The 20939-nt window shown below is 41.8% G+C and overlaps 2 protein-coding genes across 6 annotated transcripts in view; one reads left to right on the forward strand and one right to left on the reverse strand.

Moving 5' to 3' along the window:
• Positions 1–14139, reverse strand: part of LOC5668272 (daf-12-interacting protein 1) — a 29506-nt gene extending 15367 nt beyond the window's left edge. Inside the window, exon 1 of one of the 4 annotated variants that reach the window (XM_061658012.1) lies at positions 13589–14139. In XM_061658012.1, the coding sequence (XP_061513996.1) occupies positions 13589–13678 (90 nt within the window). In that variant the 5' untranslated portion in view covers positions 13679–14139. The remainder of the gene's footprint in view (positions 1–13588) is intronic. The other 3 variants (XM_061658014.1, XM_061658013.1, XM_001689132.2) reach the window with 3 other exon arrangements.
• A 3873-nt stretch (positions 14140–18012) lies between these two features.
• Positions 18013–20939, forward strand: part of LOC1268935 (neuronal acetylcholine receptor subunit non-alpha-3) — a 29922-nt gene continuing 26995 nt past the window's right edge. The window contains exons 1-8 of one of the 2 annotated variants that reach the window (XM_061657803.1): positions 18013–18233; positions 18385–18539; positions 18622–18666; positions 18742–18851; positions 19625–20013; positions 20082–20222; positions 20283–20467; positions 20522–20741. In XM_061657803.1, coding sequence (XP_061513787.1) covers positions 18170–18233; positions 18385–18539; positions 18622–18666; positions 18742–18851; positions 19625–20013; positions 20082–20222; positions 20283–20467; positions 20522–20707 — 1275 coding nt within the window. In that variant the 5' untranslated portion in view covers positions 18013–18169 and the 3' untranslated portion in view covers positions 20708–20741. Of the gene's footprint in view, positions 18234–18384; positions 18540–18621; positions 18667–18741; positions 18852–19624; positions 20014–20081; positions 20223–20282; positions 20468–20521; positions 20742–20939 lie in introns of those variants that run through there. The other variant, XM_061657802.1, reaches the window with a different exon arrangement.

The following is a 20939-nucleotide window of genomic DNA, read 5'->3' on the forward strand; positions in this document are numbered from 1 at the left end:
TGAGCATCGGAAACCGATCGACATAAATTTTGCGCTCTGGTGGCAGTTGCGGTAAAGCGGAAGGTTTGCTCATGCTTGCCCAAGCCGCAACCGTTTCGACCACGTGCGTAATGGCGCCTCCCCGTCCGTGGCAAATGCAACGGCATATTTGGTGCCGACCGTGTGGAGTGCAAGCAGCGGGAAGAAAGTGAAAAGCTGTAGCTGTGGCGCAAATATGCGTGGAATGCTTTTTCCACCTGATTCGCCAGACGCACGCAGACGGGGAGCTAAGATCTCTCGTCGACGGTGGTCAGCAACCTGTTCCGCCGATCGTTTTTTTTTTTTCTTTCTTCTCTCTCTCTCGAGAGCACCCCTTCAGGGGCTTCTTGTCTGTGCACTTGCTAGGCGGGGAGGTTCGTGTGTGAGCAGTAGTTTCTTGCTGTTTGATTTCTTTCTTTTGTTTTTTTTTTGCATCTAGCTGAGCATGCTCAATGTGTGTTCGGTTCGGGTCGATTGAAGCGTATCGAAATGTTTGCTCCATCGGTTTGTACGATCGTTTATCGATCATCTTGGGTTGGAAGCGTAGCCATGCGTGAAACTCGTACCACATCGGCTGGGCAGTTGAGTTGGCCAGTTTAACCTTTTCTGAGTTGGAACAGTGCATGACTTACTATTTAATTTTTTTTTAAGTCTATTTTACATTCACGATCATGTAGCATCGTTGATCTGTGAATCGGTGCATTCTTTTAGGAAAAAATAATTTCTTCATTCAACTCATGAAAGCTTTTGCGAATGTTTGATTACATTATAAAGTGACTGTTCATTAGCGACTGTTTCAATATGCCAAATTAGTGTAAAATAATCCTTATTCATTCAGCTCACCCTTGAATCGATATTATTTTTCGGTGTCTGCTCATTGAAAAATTAGCAAAATTGGTGAAATTAGCAAAGGGTATTTTTGATTCGTTTTCATTGAGCTCATCCTTGAAATGGTATTTATATATTCCGATCATGCATGCCCTACTTCAAAGGATTTAAAAAACACACATCCACCATTTCACAATTACGATTACGTTCATCATTTTTCGCCAGTGCAAAAACTGCGCAGGTGCCATTTGATGAACAATAATTGGAATAATATGCTTACTGCAGAAACGTTTTGCAGCCAGCTCACAACAACACGGCTCCAAGTATTACGCATCAACCCAAAACCCTACCCTCACCCTTACCAGACGTCGTTGAGTTGAAATATTTTGTCATAATTTTGAATTGCTTCTGTGCAAAGCGACTGTGAGCTGCATTTAATAGTCTACACATTTGGCGGTAATCTTCGGCAATTGCTATTGGTCAAGCGTGAATATTGATCGTCGGTCCGAAAAAGTTGCTACAAGACCAACAGGGTAAACAGTGTAGAATATGTGGACCTAGCCTTTGGAGTGTACTTAACTATTGGGTCACACTGTCAGGGTCGGAAAAACATACAAATCGGTACAGTAGGACAGGACGCACATTATCTGCGTTTATGTTGCTGTAATTTACTTGCCTGCCTCGCTACGAACGTCTTCACGGTGGGTCAGTAGTGCAGTAGTGGCTTGCTGCATTTCCTTTCCCACACAGATCACTTGCAGCGACAAATGCAAACGCACAGCAAGACTTATGCAACTCAACTTATCACTAAACCCTTGCAAAGACGAATGGAAAATGAGTTATTTTCTCTACACTTGTACATTGTTTTTTCCCTGGTGGCTGTATCGGACGGTAACGGTACCGGAATGCGGCAATTTAACCTCCCTATTATGTGACAATGCTTGGGCGGTATTCTCACGCCACAATGTGGTTATTGCAAAACAAACGCTGGAAAACAAACGTTACAACGCTAGCAGGTTAAATGATTGTAAGCAAAACAGTAAAATAAATACGCTTTACAATGTCAAATTCCCTGAAGAGGAATAGCGAAATACATAACGAAACAGTAGCAATGGCACACTTTCATTTGACGACTACTCCAGTTTTGCACTTTCTAAATAGGGCAAATCAAATTCATTTCAATTACACACGATCACTAGCGTAAATACCGATCATGCGAAAGGCGAGCAGACCCAGTGCAGCGAACAGCACCAGCACGGCATCCTCACCTCACCTAATTAATTGCGGTAACGCGTGATGCGCTATTGCTGCTTGCCACCAAGGGATGCACTTGCAACGGATATGGCATTGCATAGTTTTACCATAAAGTGTATCCCGTACTTCATCGATGGACTGTACTGCAATGTAGCGATCACCAGTGCATGAGACCACACTCCCCGTCGTTGGTATGTGCAAGATCAAATGTGCAAATCACACCATTATTCGATCATGATATTGGCCCGAAAATAGAGATGATTTGTTGGCCGTAGTTCAGAACCATTTCTCCCGCCCAGGTAAATCGAAACAGGCATGTAAATAAATCGACTCACATATCTGTCAGCAAGATAAAGAGCGGGAAAGTATCTCAATATTCATGAGCAAATTAACGTACAAATTGCTTTCCCTATTTTAGCGATGCTCGCCTCCACCTGATTGGAAACTCCCGCACCGGAGTGGAATGCTGTGCTGTGTCCAGTATTTTGCACAAAATGAACATTAAGGAAAGTAGATTTGCAAACGTTTTGCAGGAAAAATCTGGAATCTCACCGTCTGTAGCTCTATAAATTTTATCAAAAAAAGCGAATATTTTATTCCTATTTCGGCTGTTCCCGGCCTTGCTCGGGAGCGTCTCCGGTGACCTTGTTTTTGAGACCGATGAAATTTGTCGCTGTTTTGGGTGTCTTGTTTGTGTTAAAGGCCTTTTTTCTTCTTCCTTTTTTGAAGGGTTTTGGTAGGAGACAGGATTTTGGGGGACACACATTTTCTCCACCCCGTGTCACGGGGCGACGAATGAAAGCCACACGTTCACAGCCGCGCTAACCCAAATACCGATCGCATCGACGATACGGTCAACCGGACGGAAGTTGAAAGTGATAATGAGTTTGTTGCCTAAAGAATATACGTGGGCAAATGTGTGTCTGTGTGTTTGTGTGTGTTTTTTTGTACGAGCAGGTAAGAAAGTGATAGTTTCCACTAATCCGCGGCCATGGCTACAGTACGTAACATGCGAAATAGTTGAAGTCAAAACAATAAATTAAGTCACAGCTCATTCGCCGATAATTAGGGTAATTTATGCAAAACAAATGTGCTCCCAGCATTTCTCTCATATGTTTGTCCTAAATTTCAGAAAGTGTAGAGTTTACACTTTAAACCTCTTCTGGTGGAGATGCCTCAATTGCTTTCATTAATCTAGCTGTATTTTTCATCGTATCTTAGATGACAGAGCATGGGAATGAGAGAGAAAGATAGAGAGAGATAGAGATCGAGAGAGAGATAGAAATCGAGAGAGAGAGAGAGAGAGATAAATAGAGAGAGAAACGTATTTTAACGAATCTTCCAACGTGGATTAAATACAGTGTTGATATTAATAGCAAACTGTCACGCGTGAATGAAACCGGAAAACGAACCTCCGAGCGTGGTGGTGTTGATCGGATTCCACTCCCACTGGAAACGTCCGTTACAAATAGCACCAAACGCGACACTAACAAATGATCGCCCTTCCCGATCCGGGCGATGATCATGGAAAAATGGAAATGGCTTTCAACGGCGCTACGGCGGTCAGCTTCCATCATCACACCTCACATCGTCATCGGGTGGCCGGCGTAATGACAAAATTAGCGTCAACCTTGCACCGTACCAGTGTCAATTATGGCCCCGGGGACCGGATGTAGCCACGGTTTGGTCCCTGGACAACCCTAAACACCTTCGCGCTGTCGACCCACGGCCCCACTGCACGTGAAAGGAATCTCGCACGGAGAAATTCAATGAAAAATTGCTTCTAATTCGTTTTCCTTCGCCCTGTAGGAGGACCATTGACGGGCTTTGCTTGAAAACGGTGGCTGGAACAACTCGGAGGTGAAGAATTATGTAAAGCGTACGCAAGGTGCGTCGGATAAAGAGCAAAGCAGAAATTAAAATTAATTAATCTTCTGCAATGGCAGCACTGACAATCAAGTGGCACGGTGCGTGCTGTGGCGATTGGACTAGCGTACGTGCGGGCTGACTATTACCGGTCTACAGCGGAAGTTTGCCCGGCGGAACAAACTCATATTTACCAACAAAAAATAGGAACAGGTAAAAAAACACGTAAAATAGTGAAACCGTCCGAGAAGATTCCACGGCACAGAATCATCGCCAAACGATATGGCTGGCGAACGAGCGGCAGGAGGTGGCAGAAAAAACAACTCATCATAATAATTAAATCCATTAGCACCGAGCGAGACGGTCGGACGATTAAAGAAAATTGTGCATATTACACTTGTCTAATTCGTGCAGTGCGGCGGCCTTCAGCGGGTGCGCGTTCGATTCGAGCCTTCAATTGGATTGTTTTTCAAACCTTCAACACGTGCTCTTGACGATCGTGCGGCCGAGCATCATCCGTGACAGAAAAACCAAACCACTCAGTCACTTTCCATTTCGCGGGGAGTATGCTTTTTTCCTCTCTCGTATTTTACACCATCTGCTTCAGCATAGAAGATCATTTTCGGTGCTATCATGTCTGGTTGCAGCGTGTACGGGTTTTGGGGTTTGGAAGCGCTTTCGCTAAATTTTAAAAGGCTGTTCTTCTTCGGGCGCGAACGCTTTACTGAGTTCATGATATTACCCCCTCAAATCGTTTGGTATTCCCGCGTGCTTAAGCCGCTGGCATTCCGGGAGGCTGCTTTTGATCAACGCCCCAACAACGATCCTCGACTGCGGTAGATCCTAATAAAACGAATGCCGTAGTAGACGCTTGCCGCTTACTGCGTGGGCTTTCGGTGGATCGTAAACGGAAGACGCTTCCATTTCGGAGCGAAAACGAACAAAAAAAAGTAGCATTTTATGACACCAACTTGACCGGGAGGCGATAAACCGACTACGTAGCTGAAACGCAAGGAAATAAGGGAAAAGTTCAAAGCTGAGATGTAATCTCTTTCTCCTGCTAATTGAGCTTTGGAATGTGTGGGAAATTAATTGCCGAACGGAAACGAAGAGAATGTTTGTGTATGTAAAAACCTCTGCCCACTGGCAGCCATGGGTCATATTGTTCTTTGTGTTTGATTTAATTAGCCGTACCAAGAGGAAGCATTAACCGCACTCTAATTGTAGCATCAACGTTTTTGTTTTGTTAAACACATTTTCTAATTAATATTCAGTATCCCTAATAAGAGCATAATTTTTAAACGAATACATTTAGCTCGTGTTTAATGAGGCAACTGTTACAACTATTACATCATTTGTTGTGTTTAATTCGATAAAAATGGTGAATATGACTATGTAGTAGTTCCTTTCGTTCCGACCAAATCTCCTTGTAAGGGAAAAGAAACAAAAATATCCATTATAATTACCAACCGTTCCACCCACAGTGAACAAACGGAATGTTGGAGTGGCGCAAAATGCAGGTGAAACCCGCACGAGCGAGTCTTGCTCTTGAAACGGTCTGAAAAGCATTCGAGCTAAAGCTATGCTCAGCCCGTGCCGCACATCTTAACCGCCATCGCTGCCGACGGTTTCGTACATAGGCCGCGTCTGCTGCTTCATTTAGTGCGTAATCAAGCGCTAGACACCTTTTTTTGTACCTCATCCTAAGTACTGTACGAGAAGATGCTAGTATTTCAATATGAACAATGTGTGCTATGAATCGATCTTCTGCAGCAGACGATTGTAATGGAAAAAGAGTAGATAGTAAATCAAAACTGGAGATGTGCAAACCTTCCCATCGTAAGGCGAAACAAACCATGTTTAGTTAGTGGCGGCAACTCGGTGCTACGACGGTTTCGATAAGCTAATTAGTTTTCTTATCTGTAAATATGATTTGCAACGACGAAGAAATGTTTGCTAATTCTTAAACCGGATTGTTTAAAGCTCGCACGATCGTGATAATCAATTATTTATCTAAAATTCCATGTTTTTCATATTCATATCTTTGCACATGTGTGATACGATCATGCAGTGGTTCGATATTATATCTATCGCAGGCAAAAATTCGATCGTTTTCGAATTTCATGATCTTGCGTGACTGAGGAAAAGTGAAAACTTGGGCTCTTCAATTGACACCAAACAGGAACCAATAAGGTTGGCGTTGTAACTTGACAGTGGGGGGTGTTAATTTTTAATTACGATCACGATCGTTCCACCTTCGAGCGAATTCAATGATCATTCGCCGTAGAGTTGGCATTCGGTTTCGGTGGAAAATTTGCAGCATTCCCTTCATAAACATTCACGATACCTTCGAATCCCCCATGTAAATGTTTCACTAATCATAAACGCGTATTTATGATTCTTGTAACCTTTCTGCCTACCAACCTAGTTCTGTAAAACGATTTCTCTTTCTTCGTTCTTTTCCAACTGGAAGGACTTGCATCGCATCTTACCGTAAATGTGTGTGTGCGTACGTAATTATGTTGCGTTTTTGCAGGTAAATAATTGCCCTAAAACCGTTACTTAAACGCGCCAAATTGTGACCCTCGGTTGTGAAATTTCACTACCTTTTCTACAGTTATGGAACAATCGATCGGACCAACGTGTTAGCGTCCCACCGATTGACCACCTCATGGGCGTAGGTTACCCGGCAATTACCAGGTTCTGCGCGGTTTGCCTCATTTTGGGCCTGTTTTCCACTCATCATCTCGAGACAGCTTCATTTGCCATTACAAGTGGAACCATCTCATACCGCGACCTGCCTGTCCTCTCTGCCGTGCGATTGGTGGTGGCAATTACGACTTCATTTACCAGCCAGCCAGTCGTATCTGCAGCGAGTATTCAACCATGGACGCACGCGAATTCTACATCCACCTTGGGATTAAAGACCCCAACAACGGTTCCATTAGTGCGCACTCATCAATGCCGATAGCAATCGCGTGGGGTCTCGCGATGTCCCTTCTTGTGAAAGAGGCCTTTGGAGAGGCCGTGCGCCAAACGGATAACAACCAGGCCGTGGCAAACTGCGCATCGATCGCCTGTTTGCAATGCTCCCCGATGCTTCTTCACCCGAGGGAGAGGGGTGGATTAGGAGAAAAGAAAAAGCATCCTCCTTGGATGCACTTTCCGAACGGCACCTCTGAAGCGCATCTCACGTGTGTCGTCGTTATCGAAGATGAGTGTGCTTTCGTGTGCGGATTTACCGTTTCCCTTGGGCCGTGCGCGCTCCTACCAAAGGCCGCTCGCTGCAAGCGGCAAGCATCATCACGAATATTTTTCTTTGTGTGTACATATGGCGATGAGTTTAATTTATTCAGCTTCGGCGCTTCACCCCGTACCCCGGCACGCTTCTCATTCAAATCAATCGATTCGCCCCACCGCCGCCCTCCCGGTTCGCTATCACGCGGACCGTATTCGCGTATCCGCATCAGCCGGGTGGGGGTAGAACAGCAGCAGTAGCCCAGGAAAGTCGCTTCTTTACGAGTCGCATGAATCGTGCACTGATCGCCGCTTCTGTTTTCGAAGATGCGAAATATGGCAGTGGCGATGATATAGGCTTTGGTATAAGCGGATTTTAGAGAGAAATTTCCTATTGCAAATGCAGAGACCGGCCTAGCCCGCTAGACAGGCTCGATGTCGGCAGAAGGAATGCATACAACAAGCAGAAGAAGAAAGTAACAACGGCGTGAAAAAAACGGCAGGAATTTACAAAATGGCAAACGAACGAACGAACGAACGGATCGTCGGGCGGATGAGTTGGATGGTTGATTTGGCGTTGGGTTTTGGGTTTCACTTTAAGGCTGGGAACATCGATCGCTTGGTTTGTGCTTTCGCTCGACGAAATGCATGCGCATCGCGTTTTTAGCGTGTGTTTGTGCGCGATTTGCGATGTGCTGTATGTTCTCCACATTCACCTGATTGAACAGCGACGATCGAAGCTGCAGCCAAACGGAAGGCCCGGGTTTGATCACTGGCCAGCCAAGCCAAGCTGGCGCAATTGCTTGCCCTTCTTCCACGAGTGCCGCTAGCCAATCGGAAACCATTGGGTGGAAACAATGCACCAACAGCGGTGCAGTATGCGTTGCGATTCGGAAAGCGTGATCGCCGGGATGCCATTGCCAGGCGTGCAAAGACGGGGTTGCAAGTTTCGTTGGCAAAAATTTCACCAGCCTAAACGAGGGGGGAGGAGGGGCCTTAGTAGCAGCAATTTAAACCTGTATTTTCGCGGTAAATCACTGGTGGTAGATCGCTGACTGGAGAATGTGATGGATATGCTGGCCGCCGGCTGTTGACTGAAATTAATTAGACAGCGTACCGTCGCGAAAGCGACATTAGCCGGGGGGAAATATTGACATTCTACTGCCGGGAACAGAAAAATAGTGCTATCTATGGCCAGAAGAAAGCTGCTGAATTGGAATTGATGATTGTCTTGGGGTTTGCGTTTTCCCTAAATTAATGTGTACATTTAAGTTAAAGAGTTTGAGTTTGACAGTAAGTCGAAGCAAAAAGGTGTCCATTCTTCTAACGAAGGTTTCACCTCTTTGAACGACGCTTTGACGAATCATCGAAATCATTCTTATTTTATGTAGGTTTTTTTCTTCTTTCAAATCACTTTGTAATTATTATCTCGTAGAGCAGAATTATGATGCTGGTATAAAAATTATAAATTATGTGATTAAGTTTTGATATCAAGACATTCACAAAATGTGATGTTTAAAATTTCTATTAAATCGATCGGTTACAAAACGCTTTGTCGTTATGACAATTGTAGTATAAGATCTTTAAGTCTTGTTTTTTTTTTGTGCTTCAGCATGGTCCAATGATATGATGTTCGGCTGAGATGATCAGCAAATTATCTGTACGTTTGACGAGATACTGTTATTTCAAACCCAAGCCGAACATTTACTTTTATCAAACAATTGTCTCTTGCATAATCATTAATAATCATCAGCCAACAGTAATTGATCAACCAAATATTGTATATTTTCAACGTTGGCAACTATTCTGCTTGACCACACAACTATAACGGATGCGTTGTTGAAGTGAAGATGGCCACCAATCGCCAGAAAGTCACACCAAACAGTGGAAGAAAAGTAAAAGTTTCCCCTTGGTATTTCCGTCACTTCCACAACAACACAACACTCGCAGCATCAAGATGCGACATCGAGCACCAGTGACGATCGTGATCGTCGTGAGATGGATGAGCAGCTTATGTAAGTCCGAACAATTATTCGAACGCACTTGTTTGCCGGCTTTCTTCGCTGTCCTCTTGACGGCAGCGCTGTGCCATTTTGGGATGCTGTTTCCGTTGGGAGTCAACTTAAGGTGCGAACTCACGCCGGAAACTGAGCTATTGCGTGGCCTGCGCTCTGTGGCACTGTTACGACGCTTTCTCCCTCTCCCTCTCTATCCCTGTTTCTAACCATACCATTGGTTGTATTTGACCGTGCTGGCACCATTATTTTCCCACCGCCGCGCCACAGACACTGGGCTTTATGATTGATTTAATCGCAATTTAATTTTTACAACGATCGTTTAATGGCCTGCACTGAGCTGTGCGAGCTGCCCAGAGGGCAGTCATTAGTAGGGAGAATAATCAACACACTGCAGGTCGTTGCAGAAAAGAGCGACCGTAGGATGGTATGATTGACACAACCCATTATGGTACACTCCCATCGCTGGCTCTAATAACATTTAACCATACAACATTCCACATGTGCAAAACGCAGCACGAATCACAAATATTTGTCGAACAAATTGGTGGTCTGATTGTAGTTTCCAACGATGCATCGCGTTCAACTCGCTGTTTGTAATCCATTTCAAAACAACCAACACATATTTTAATGAGCATTAATAATTAATATTTCTTTCAACAGCTCGCTCTCAATGTTTACTTCTGTTGCACGTCCGCTTCTAAATTAAATTCCATTTCAGCAGACATTACCACTGCCCCGAGCACTATTTTCTCTTCACAATCGGCGTTTTGAGTGAAGCTGAAATCACTCATCTGTGACACACCCTAGCTGTAAATCTTCCACCAGCTTATCACGCATTGGCAATAACGCGAATAATTGTGAACAGATCCATTTACTTTTTAAAGCACACCTTCGCGCAACCGTATGCGATTGCGGTGCCATAAAACTGAACCACAACAAATGGTTCGTTCAATAAATGAAAAAAGCCAAACCATCAAGCGTTTACATCCGTCGCTGATTCTGTTCGTATCGTGACCTGCTCCCCTGCCTGAAAAATATTGGTGTGATAATCTTTGTGGCGGTAAAAATAAGACGCCTCTTGGACTGGGGCGTTGTCTGAAAGTCGATCGATGCAGTGGGTTTCGGTAAATTCCAGCAAAGAAATCCATTTTCCTTCGACACGGTGCTTGACTACGATGATGTGTTTATCTTGCGATGATTGGCAAGGCGCCACCACCCGTTCTGGTCCGGTGCGGTTTTGCACACGTGTATCTTTCACAGGCGGATCAATTAATTGATGAGCACAAAGCCGTGTTGCTCCATCGGAATGGTGTTCGTTTTCGCTCTTGTGCTGCTACCGTTACCGATCACTTACTCGGACTGTTGAGCATCATCAGTTCGCGACCAGTGCAAGGAAAGGACGGTGTTTGAAGGCATCATTCCCATATTGGTAGATCATGTTTGAGCGTAACACAATAATATCACACTAAATTAACGTTAGCAAAACCAACGTTCAGCTCCAGAATTGAGTAGATCTGGATGCACGATGTTCTCGTTTGCCTGTTTACGATTCAAAGCATGGAAACTTTTTTTTCCTGTTCACGATATGCAAACCCTCCAGAAAAGAGGATGTGGTGTATCGATCGTCTTGCCTTAGATCGTGTTCGATCGGCAAAATTGCGCAAAGTGGAAGACACGATGCAGCATGTTGGTTAAGATGGGCAGCACAATTGAAGCAAGGCGACTTATTGCGACATAATGTCAATTGTTCATGGTGCAATAACGTTGATGTTGTGTAAATTGGACTGCACACACACACAGTCATTACATTGTTACACACGTATGTTTTCGGCACAATTTCTTGCATATTATTCCGCTTTCCGCTTTTACAACTACATCCATTAAGCAGCCAGAACTACATCCATAAGTTTGGCACAAAAAGTTGTTTCCATAGTGCAGATCACGTCCAAACCGAGCACTAACCGACTCCGGAAAGACATGTGTCCGTCCGAACGCAAACCAAACAGGTTCAGTTTTGGAGAAATTTTGCCGCGTGCGAAATGTTTTACACCCGAAAAGGAATGTGTACGGTGAAGTAGGACAAGCAGGAAGCGAAATATAAAAGAAAAAAACAACGCCGCTGACACTCGTTGAAAATGAAAATGATAAACGAATGAATGTTTCATGTGCAGTTGCGTCTGCCCGAGCCGAGAATTCGATGGCTTGACGACATTGGTCCTCGACCGTTGTCATCGGGCCCCGTGTTGCATCGGCTCACGAGTGGTAAACCTGCTGAGGGCAGGGCGGGCGCGCGCGCGAAAGGGAATAAAGCTGCCGTAACATACCGATGAATATTTCACTTTCTTCCAAACACCTTTCTCGTGGAGTAGAGAGGAACTACAGCAGACGGTCTTCTTGATGACATTCCGACCAACCCAGCTCCCTCCCCCCCCGCCGACCTTATGATTTCGAGGCACATCTTCATGACACGCGCTCCGCCGGTCCTTCCTTCCGATCATATGAGCGATAGGGCCCACGCTACATCGCGAAGCGTTTCGTTGCGGTTTGCGGTTCCTTTTTCTTCTTGTTACCTTTCGCTGCTTGTGTCTCGTTGAAGGTGAAGTACACACGAGCAGGAAACACTACATTGCTAAACATCCAGCCACGCCGTGTGTGCCTTCAGTAGGTCACGAATGCGACGACAAAGACGACATTAGTGATCGTTACTTGCGTCGTGGAAAGAACTTCCTACTGCTCCCGCGTACTGTAAGCTAACGCATATTCACGAACGTGCATAAGCCTTTACACACGTACGTAGACGCGCGTGTCAAAAGGAGAAGATCGTTGATCATCACCATCATCGCACCCCGGACCTCTGTTCATCACTTCCCAGTCAGTGGGACGCTGGAGCCGATGCGAATCGCGACGATGCTTCGCTCACTTGCTGATTCCCCATGAGTTCAATGAACGCACACTAGCGTCTTCACTTTCAGTGGTTGGTGTGACTGGCATAGTGTTACGAGGTGAGCACTGTTTGCAGACTCAACAATGATGTTTATAACTGCGGCTACAAATATTCGGTCTGTTGCGAATGGATCAACTTGTTGCTTCTCTTTTCGACGGTTTAACCCCTCAGTCACCTGCCTGGCTGATGCTAAGCAGAAGAGGTTTTTTGATAGGAGATATCACTAAGTAGATTTGAGGTTTTTAATGTTATGATCAGTTACAAAAAATGCACAATACTACATAAAATTCATAGCAGAATCATTTAAACAACACAAACAACCTGAAATATTCCCGATCCACTCTAACTCCCGCCAGGTGCTTCACAACCGGCTCCACTGCGCATTGGCAGGTTGTAGATTAAAATTGCAAATTTCCCAAACCATCGGAACCGGAGAACGATTTCACTGACTATTTTGGTGCACGAGTGCAGCTTTTAAATGTCGTAAGATCCCCTTGGATGAAGTAAACAGTGCCCGCTCAAACGGTGCACGCCAAACGTGATCCCCAGTGCGGCCGATCACGGAAGATCGCGATCATCCCGCAGCTCACCTAAACTAGCTTCTTCGCTTCTCCTTCGCGCAGTAGCGTCAGTGGAATTGCAAAGTGAAAGAGAAAATTCGAAACGACCAAGAAAGACCTTAAAGGTCAAAGGAAGCAAAAACGAACCCGGGTCGGACTGCTGTCAATGTCGCGTAAGTTCGACCGGATCGTGTAACTTCCTGTGTGTATCGGCTAGGGTTGGCTTTTTGGGGCGTTCGATTTGATTGTTTTTTTTTTTTTTTGGTTTTACTGTGCCTTTACGGTCGGTACTGCCAAGTGCTTGGCAAAAAGACCTAGTCCAAGAGAGCGCGGGAGAGTTGCGTTGGAATCCGGTCGTGGCCTTTCGGACAAGATTCGGTGAAGCAAAAACTTTAGGGCCTTCGACACAAGCAAACTGCCGTTTTCTTTCGCTCTATCTTTCTGTTTCTTCGGGCGTAGCCTTTTTTCTGGCGGGGGGAGCTCACGTTTCGGGATAACGCAGGCCGGACTAGGGCTGCGTAGCCTTTCCTGTCCGGTTTTGGCACATCGCCCCGTGCCGTCTTCTGCACGAGATGTCCGCGGAAGAAAGATGGCTGCGTTGTCACAGACCGGTTTCGTTGGGGCTGTGAAACGCTTTCCTATCTTTCACCCCTGGTGGTGCGCTCTCTTGCATGCACACACCTTTTCTCGACGTCACTCTCCCTGTTTCTCACATTTTATCAATATTGTCTGTTGCTGCTATTATTGTGCTCGGTGCGGATCAAGTGTGGCAGAATCGGAGAAAGTGAGAGCTGACTTGGAGTCGTCAGTTTTTTGTTGTTGCTGCTGCTGTTGTTGCTGCTGTCGTATTTCGTGCTACTCACCGGTCGGAATGGTGGCGGCTGCTGTCCAAATCCTTGCGACAGCACACCTGTTATCAGCCCGAAACTGAACAGCAACGCTGGCAGTTTCATTTTGATTCCGTGTTTCTTCACTACGTACACTACCAAATTGCAAGCCGTGTAGTGGCCAAACCTTTGCACCGTTCACTGAGCTTTCACGATTATCCTGAGGTTACCGATACCTCTACCTAGGAAAGTCGAACCTCAACCCTAGACCACTGCTGCTAGCACACTGTACACTGCTATTGGCGCCAATTGGAACGGTTGCACAATTTTAACGAACACACGGTCACACACGGCACCCTTGCACAAACGCCACAAGAAGAACCTGCGGGCAGCTCGGACAGGATGGACACGACACAGAGCGAGCTGCGTTAGAAAGAATCCATGCAAGCGATTCACACCGAGGAGCAAGACTCCGAAACCCAACGTCCTGTGCGGTGGACGATCAACGTTGAAATGCAAGCTATCTTAACGCCACCATAGTTCGGTAGGCTCCGACCGAGACGAATTTCCTTGCACTCTGAATGCCGCTGAACGCACGAAGCCACGTTCCCACCAGCTCCGACGGAATCGATTCGCACGGGTTTCGCTAGACTCGGCTCGTCGAATGGTGGGGCTCGTCAGCGCACCGTCTTGAAGAGTGTTCGGCTTTTCGCTCCACCGCAAAGTGCACTTTCTCAGCGGCCCATCCATCTAGCCAACCATCCATCCGATTCGACCCACCCGAACCGGGATGGGATCTTTCTCTTTCCCTTTCAACCATGCGTTCCGAAGCGGCTAAGACTGAGCGCCCGATCTCATCTGCGTAAGAAAGTTCGCAGCGGGGAGATCGTTTTCGTTTTCATTCACAACAAATCCCACATCGCTGTGATGAGGCACAGTGTCGGTTGTTTGTTTGTACACTTAGTATCAATCGCGAGCACACACGATAAAATGCGTCTCATGCAAATGTTGCAGGTTACTTCAATAATAACTTCAGCAGTGTGACCTTTAAACTGTTTGAAATAATACAACAGCGGATTTAGCTCGTGAGGCTTACTTAAGTTGCGTTGTATGAGTCTTATTCTAAACACTCAAGGTATCACACAGTGCTAAACATTCAAAACTAATGTATAAATTATATAAACCATTATGCGGCTGTTTTAACTACATTACTAGAACATACAAAGAAACTAATGTTACGGTTCTTACCCTTTTTGGACTTTTCTGGCATCAATACAGATTCTTGAATTTGAAGAATTTGAGAAGAAAATCTCCAAAAATCCATACCCAGTGTTTGGCCCCTTCAATGATCTGGATCTCTGTATTCATAGATCTCTGTATTCGATAAAGAAAAGATTCCTCCACGTTCCAATTCAAGATAGTATATGAATAATTCGTTAGGATGAATGAAACTTCTCTTGACATTCATCAAGCACAACATCATTATTGCTATTGTTATTGGGGCGTAAACTCAAATAGTTAAATTGACAGGATAGGAAGAAAATAGAGCAACTACATGCTTTGTTGTCTTTATGAAAATCGTATCAAATTATCGTATACAAATTTTCTATGAATTATAGTAATTTATTATAACATACCTATTATTTTTGGATATTGGATCCAAAATATGTAAATAATCCAAAAATATCTAACCCAAAATTTTATAAAAAATTAAAATGGAATTTCTACAGCACTTGAAAGGCTTCGAGATAAAAAAAAGTTTAATTGATTGGTATCGTTTAATACAAGTTACTTGTTATGTGCTTGTTGACAATTGTAAAACTCATCTGAATGCACAAAGCCAACGAAATTGTAGGATTTATTGTAGCCGAATGTGTGAATGTTTAGTGAAAACGAACCAATGTCCAACAATCAACAGAAATGATTGAATCAGGAAAACATTAGATTCAATCACAAAAGAAATAGCTTGTTACAGTAAAAGGTATTTTGTGAATGGTACACCAAATCCGTCTTATCCAAACAATAAAACATATGATCTGAACCTATAATATACTACCGATCCAATTAGGTTCATTAGTAACCTTAATTATCATCCCATCAATATGAATGAAATTCAAAATAAATAGCAAAAGTCTAAAACTGAAACTATCCAGAAAACAAATTTGCTATGTCTATTATCAAACGTTTAAAAGCTGTTTACTGAATAAGTGCTCTTGCACTTTTTACTTTCCATTTGCGATTTTGGTTTTAATTTCCCTAGCTATTATTTGACATCTTTCTCCCAAATACAATGCCTTCACTTTTTCACTTTTTTGTAAGCATGAAGATGTTGCTTTAACACTTTTAAATATGATTTAAACGTTTCTTTCTCTTGAGCTAAGGCGATCTTTGTTGACGTGGTGTTCAATGTTGTTGAATAATTCAAACTCTTCTCGCAAATCCTCTGTTACTAGCATCTTATGCAATGGCTTGTCAATCTGCAACAGAAAGGTTCGGTGCTATCGTTCAGTTGGAATGGTATCTGTGTACAAACGATGGATTAGAAAAGTTGTAAAATACAAGCTAACGATCATGTGAAACTAAACACCGGTAACAGTAATCAGCTAGTGTTGATTGGGTTTAGCCTTCCAGAAGCAGCTGTCTTCCTAGAAAGTGTGCGATTGTGAACTTTGCTCTCTGCGTTCATGATTTTTCTAGCTAATTTTACTGACTAATTTAATAGATTAGGGCTATTTTTGGATTTAGAGTTAGTATCTTAGTATTAAGTGTACAATTGTATAACCCTTGAGGCAAATAATTTTCAATTAATAAATGAAATAAAAATAATAAATACCGATAAAAAACAGGATACTTAAAACGATAAAGGTTCAAACATAGATCACAGCAAGTAACAGGAGGACATTTTAAAAACTCGTACTTACCACATAAAAACCTCCAAAATATCCTTAATGGTATGAATATATCAATGTCGATCAAACGAGCAATTAAATAATAATAATATTTATAAAATAATAACAACAACAAAAAATAATCTAAATTGTCAAATTATATTTTGAATGTATGTTTCCTCAATCGCAAGTTTCCTCAATTTACTTCAAGAAATAGCCAAATATCATAAAAATTTAGCTATCGTCTTTTATAAATCACCGATTTGCATATTGAACAACACAGACAAAGCTAGAATATTTATCTTCTTCATGAATATGATTCTTTACACATAAAAAATATTTACAATATAATTAAAAACAGTTTGCTTTTAATCAATTTATTTTGAGCTACCGACAAGCAACTTATTGACATATTCTTAATCAGAATATTTTTCGCGATCGCGACCACTTACCATTATTTCCGGTTCAATAGGATTAAGCAGGTCATTTAGCTATACGTACTTTGTCATGCAAATGTGCCCGCTTCACGTTTCCTATGATTTTAAAATTGATTCCCTTCTATCCTCTTTGATTCTATACGCCCTTTCTCGTTACCTTCATGATAGGCCTCCTAACATTATCTCTTCTCGACGTTCATTTTTTGCCCAGATGATACCTGGGATGATACCTTAAGAGAGAATCAATTTCATTAAATCGTCGCCAATGCCATAGCGTCGCTGTTATCCTTTCCTTCTTTCCTAGAATCCTTCTTTCCTAGAAGAATATATATATATATATATATATATTACACATAAAAAATATTTACAATATAATTAAAAACAGTTTGCTTTTAATCAATTTATTTTGAGCTACCGACAAGCAACTTATTGACATATTCTTAATCAGAATATTTTTCGCGATCGCGACCACTTACCATTATTTCCGGTTCAATAGGATTAAGCAGGTCATTTAGCTATACGTACTTTGTCATGCAAATGTGCCCGCTTCACGTTTCCTATGATTTTAAAATTGATTCCCTTCTATCCTCTTTGATTCTATACGCCCTTTCTCGTTACCTTCATGATAGGCCTCCTAACATTATCTCTTCTCGACGTTCATTTTTTGCCCAGATGATACCTGGGATGATACCTTAAGAGAGAATCAATTTCATTAAATCGTCGCCAATGCCATAGCGTCGCTGTTATCCTTTCCTTCTTTCCCCTTTCCTTCTTTCCTAGAAGAATATATATATATATATATATATATATATATATATATATATATATATATATATATATATATATATATTACATTACATATATATTTATAAAACTTATAAACAAATCAACTGCTCCGAATTACTCAGCCAGATTAATGTGTACACCCATTATAATGGTAGAATTGAGGCTACTTGACTGATAGGCACAAATATTACTCATAATACCATTGACAGCAACCCCTGAGCCTTCTTCCCTAAAACAGTGAAACAAGAGAACGCATACTCACATCCATGCAATGTCTGAGAATATTATCAGCATTGTATTGTATTTCTAGAGAACATGCGTCATTGTCGATCAAGTAGGACGGTGATATACTAAATGATTCAATATGAAATATAAGAAGAAGTGCCATCGCAAGAATAACCAGATCATTACTAGTGCTACGAACGGTTAGTTCACACTCAAAAATATATACAAAATTTAAATAGGAGCATTTACAGTTTAGCATTCGTCCAGCAACACATAATTAAATGGCGAATATCTTGTCATTTATTTATCTCCCGCTTCTAGTGGCATTTCTTTTCGATTCCGCAAGTATGGTTATTGTTTTTCTCATTTAAAGTTAATCTTAACCAATGTATAGATCGGTCATTTCTTTTAAATACACATTTTTAAAGCCTCCTTCATAAACAGTTACTATGCTAGCGACTGCATCTCATGCAATGTTCTAATATTTAATTTACAGGCTCAATTAATTGTGACAAAAAAAGAGACAATGTGCAATATACCATCAAACAACATTTGTTCTGCAACGGATATGATCCAAAGATACGACCGGCTAAAAGTGAATTTGACTCAATTAATATAACTACGTATGCGTTTTTTCATGGTTTCGATATTGTATGTATAATTGCATCTAATTTTAATACTTTAATATTGTGATAATTTATTTGTTATTTGTTTGTTTTTTTTTCAATTCAAGAGTGAATACAGAAGCATCATGAATTTCCAAATAATTTATTACATGGTAAGTCATTTTCTATCAAAAGCAATTGGAAAGCGATTGTTGTAAAAAAAATCATAATTTTGTATAAAAAAAAAGCTTTGGTCAGATACCTCCCTAGCCTGGAATGCATCGGACTGGTCCAACATTACTACACTGAATACCAACTTCGATGAAATTTGGACCCCTCAGTTTGAAAACATTAACTCGTAAGTATTCCGAAACGTTAATCAGGCTCGTAGCGTACTGTTTACCGGATTAGCACCGCTAAGGGCGCTAGATCTTGAAGACATTATGCTACGAGCGATTAAAAAATGGGTTTCCCCTGTAATAAGACCGAACGGTAAAAACATCATTCAAGGCGCATCTACAGTTATAGTGTTTCCATAGTTTTGTAGTTGCTTCCCATAGTATTTTTGTGTGTTTCCATTATTTTTTAGGTGTTTTCCAGATTTTTTTTGGTGAAATTGTATTGATTTTCAATGGGACGATAACAATAAATCGTGGGAACAAACCAAAAATCTATGAGATACGATGAATAAATCGTGAGCCTAAAAAATTATGGGAGCTTACCAATAAATCCTGGAAAACGCAGTATGTCAAAAAGGACTTAATAATTATAACATTTAATTTCAAGAAATATTATTACAAATAATTAGCTCTACGATTACCAGATTTTGTACATTAGTAGTACATTCTCTGCGAGTGAGAAGTTTTTCAACAGCTGTCAAATATTACATTTCCATCAAATATTATCCGTTCCACATGATTTTCAACACGCCACTAGCTGTACTACACTTGACAGTTTTTTAGCTTTTGAGCGTCCAAAATTTGTGTATTGCATACTCATTTGTTTTAAAAATGTAAGGATGATGTAAACATTATGAAACCTTGTAAATTGATTTTTAGTTGGATGTTCGGTAGTTAGCTGACTGTTCAATTTATATGGACTTTTCAATGTGACTTTTCAATGTGATTCTAGAGATTATGAAGGACAACCATCTGTATCCTGTTTGAGCCCGGACTGTTTGCTACACGAAGATGGAGGTATTTCTTGTTCGCCAGTCTGCAGAATCTCTGCAAAGTGCTCGTCCGACTACTCACGCTGGCCGTTCAACACACTAGTTTGTCGAATGTGGTTCACAAATCGAGATAAAGAACTCGTAGATGAAGTTAACTTTTTATCTATCATAACATACTTGCAGTCAGCTCATCAATCTCCTATAGCTAAGTGGTGTGTTACAAGTGTTTCATCCAATAAAACACAGTTAAGCATTCCTGGAGCAACTAGCCGCACAGTTGAGGAGTTGGAATTCAACTTGGAGCACAGTCCTCACCTCACAATTGCAATAATCTATCTTCCTGCTTTTGGTAATATTCCAACTTTCTTACCAATTTTTATTTTATTTCATACATGTTTTGAATCTTCCTTTACATAGTTCTCAGCATGTTGAATATGTTTGTCTGTCTGTTGGATTCCCGCGTCAAAGAGAAGATTGTCATCCCCTTAATTTGTATGATATTCCATTTCCAACTACTCCAACAAATGAGTAACCCTATCCCTGAAATTCCTGGAGTAGGTGAGATACACAAATATGCAAAAGATTTGTGTAAAAATGTTGCTAAAAGTATGTTTTTAGTATTGTTTATTATTGCTTCGATGATACTGACGTTCCTGTTATTTGTGATAACGTTGATCAACCGCTGGTTGTACGATTTGCAATCAACTCCGCCAAACATTGTCATACGATCGATGAGAGCTATCTTATCCAACCGTCTGATGAATTGGATTCTTAAAGTAGACTATCTAAGCGTCGGGCAAAAGGTAATGATTACAACTATGTATTTGAAACCATTTAAAACCGTGCAATTCTTTCAGACATGTACTATTATTAACAACGATGGAAGACTGACCCTGGACTGGGTAATGTTTGTGAAACTAGTTGATCGTTTTATTTTAGCTGCGTATGTTATAATTTATCTGCTACTTTTCTGTATATACATTCCATTACAACACACACATAATCGATATCATGAACGTGGTACGAGAGTATGCGGTAATTGAAATATGTGCTCAATAAATAAAAAATAAAAATAAAGTATGTATGAAGCACAAAATCTACAGTATTATTTAATTATGTAATTAAAGAAAACCATTCTTAAGGGGGTTAAGATACACTTCATACATTCAAGATTTGCTAACTAATTGCTATCAAGGGCTTCACCAACTGTTGAGATCCATAAGATTTCGAGACCACACGAAATGTGGGATATATCACACACTGATTCATCCGGTG

The sequence above is a fragment of the Anopheles gambiae genome, chromosome 3, assembly GCF_943734735.2.
Source record: "Anopheles gambiae chromosome 3, idAnoGambNW_F1_1, whole genome shotgun sequence".
In the NCBI taxonomy this organism is placed as follows: domain Eukaryota; kingdom Metazoa; phylum Arthropoda; class Insecta; order Diptera; family Culicidae; genus Anopheles; species Anopheles gambiae.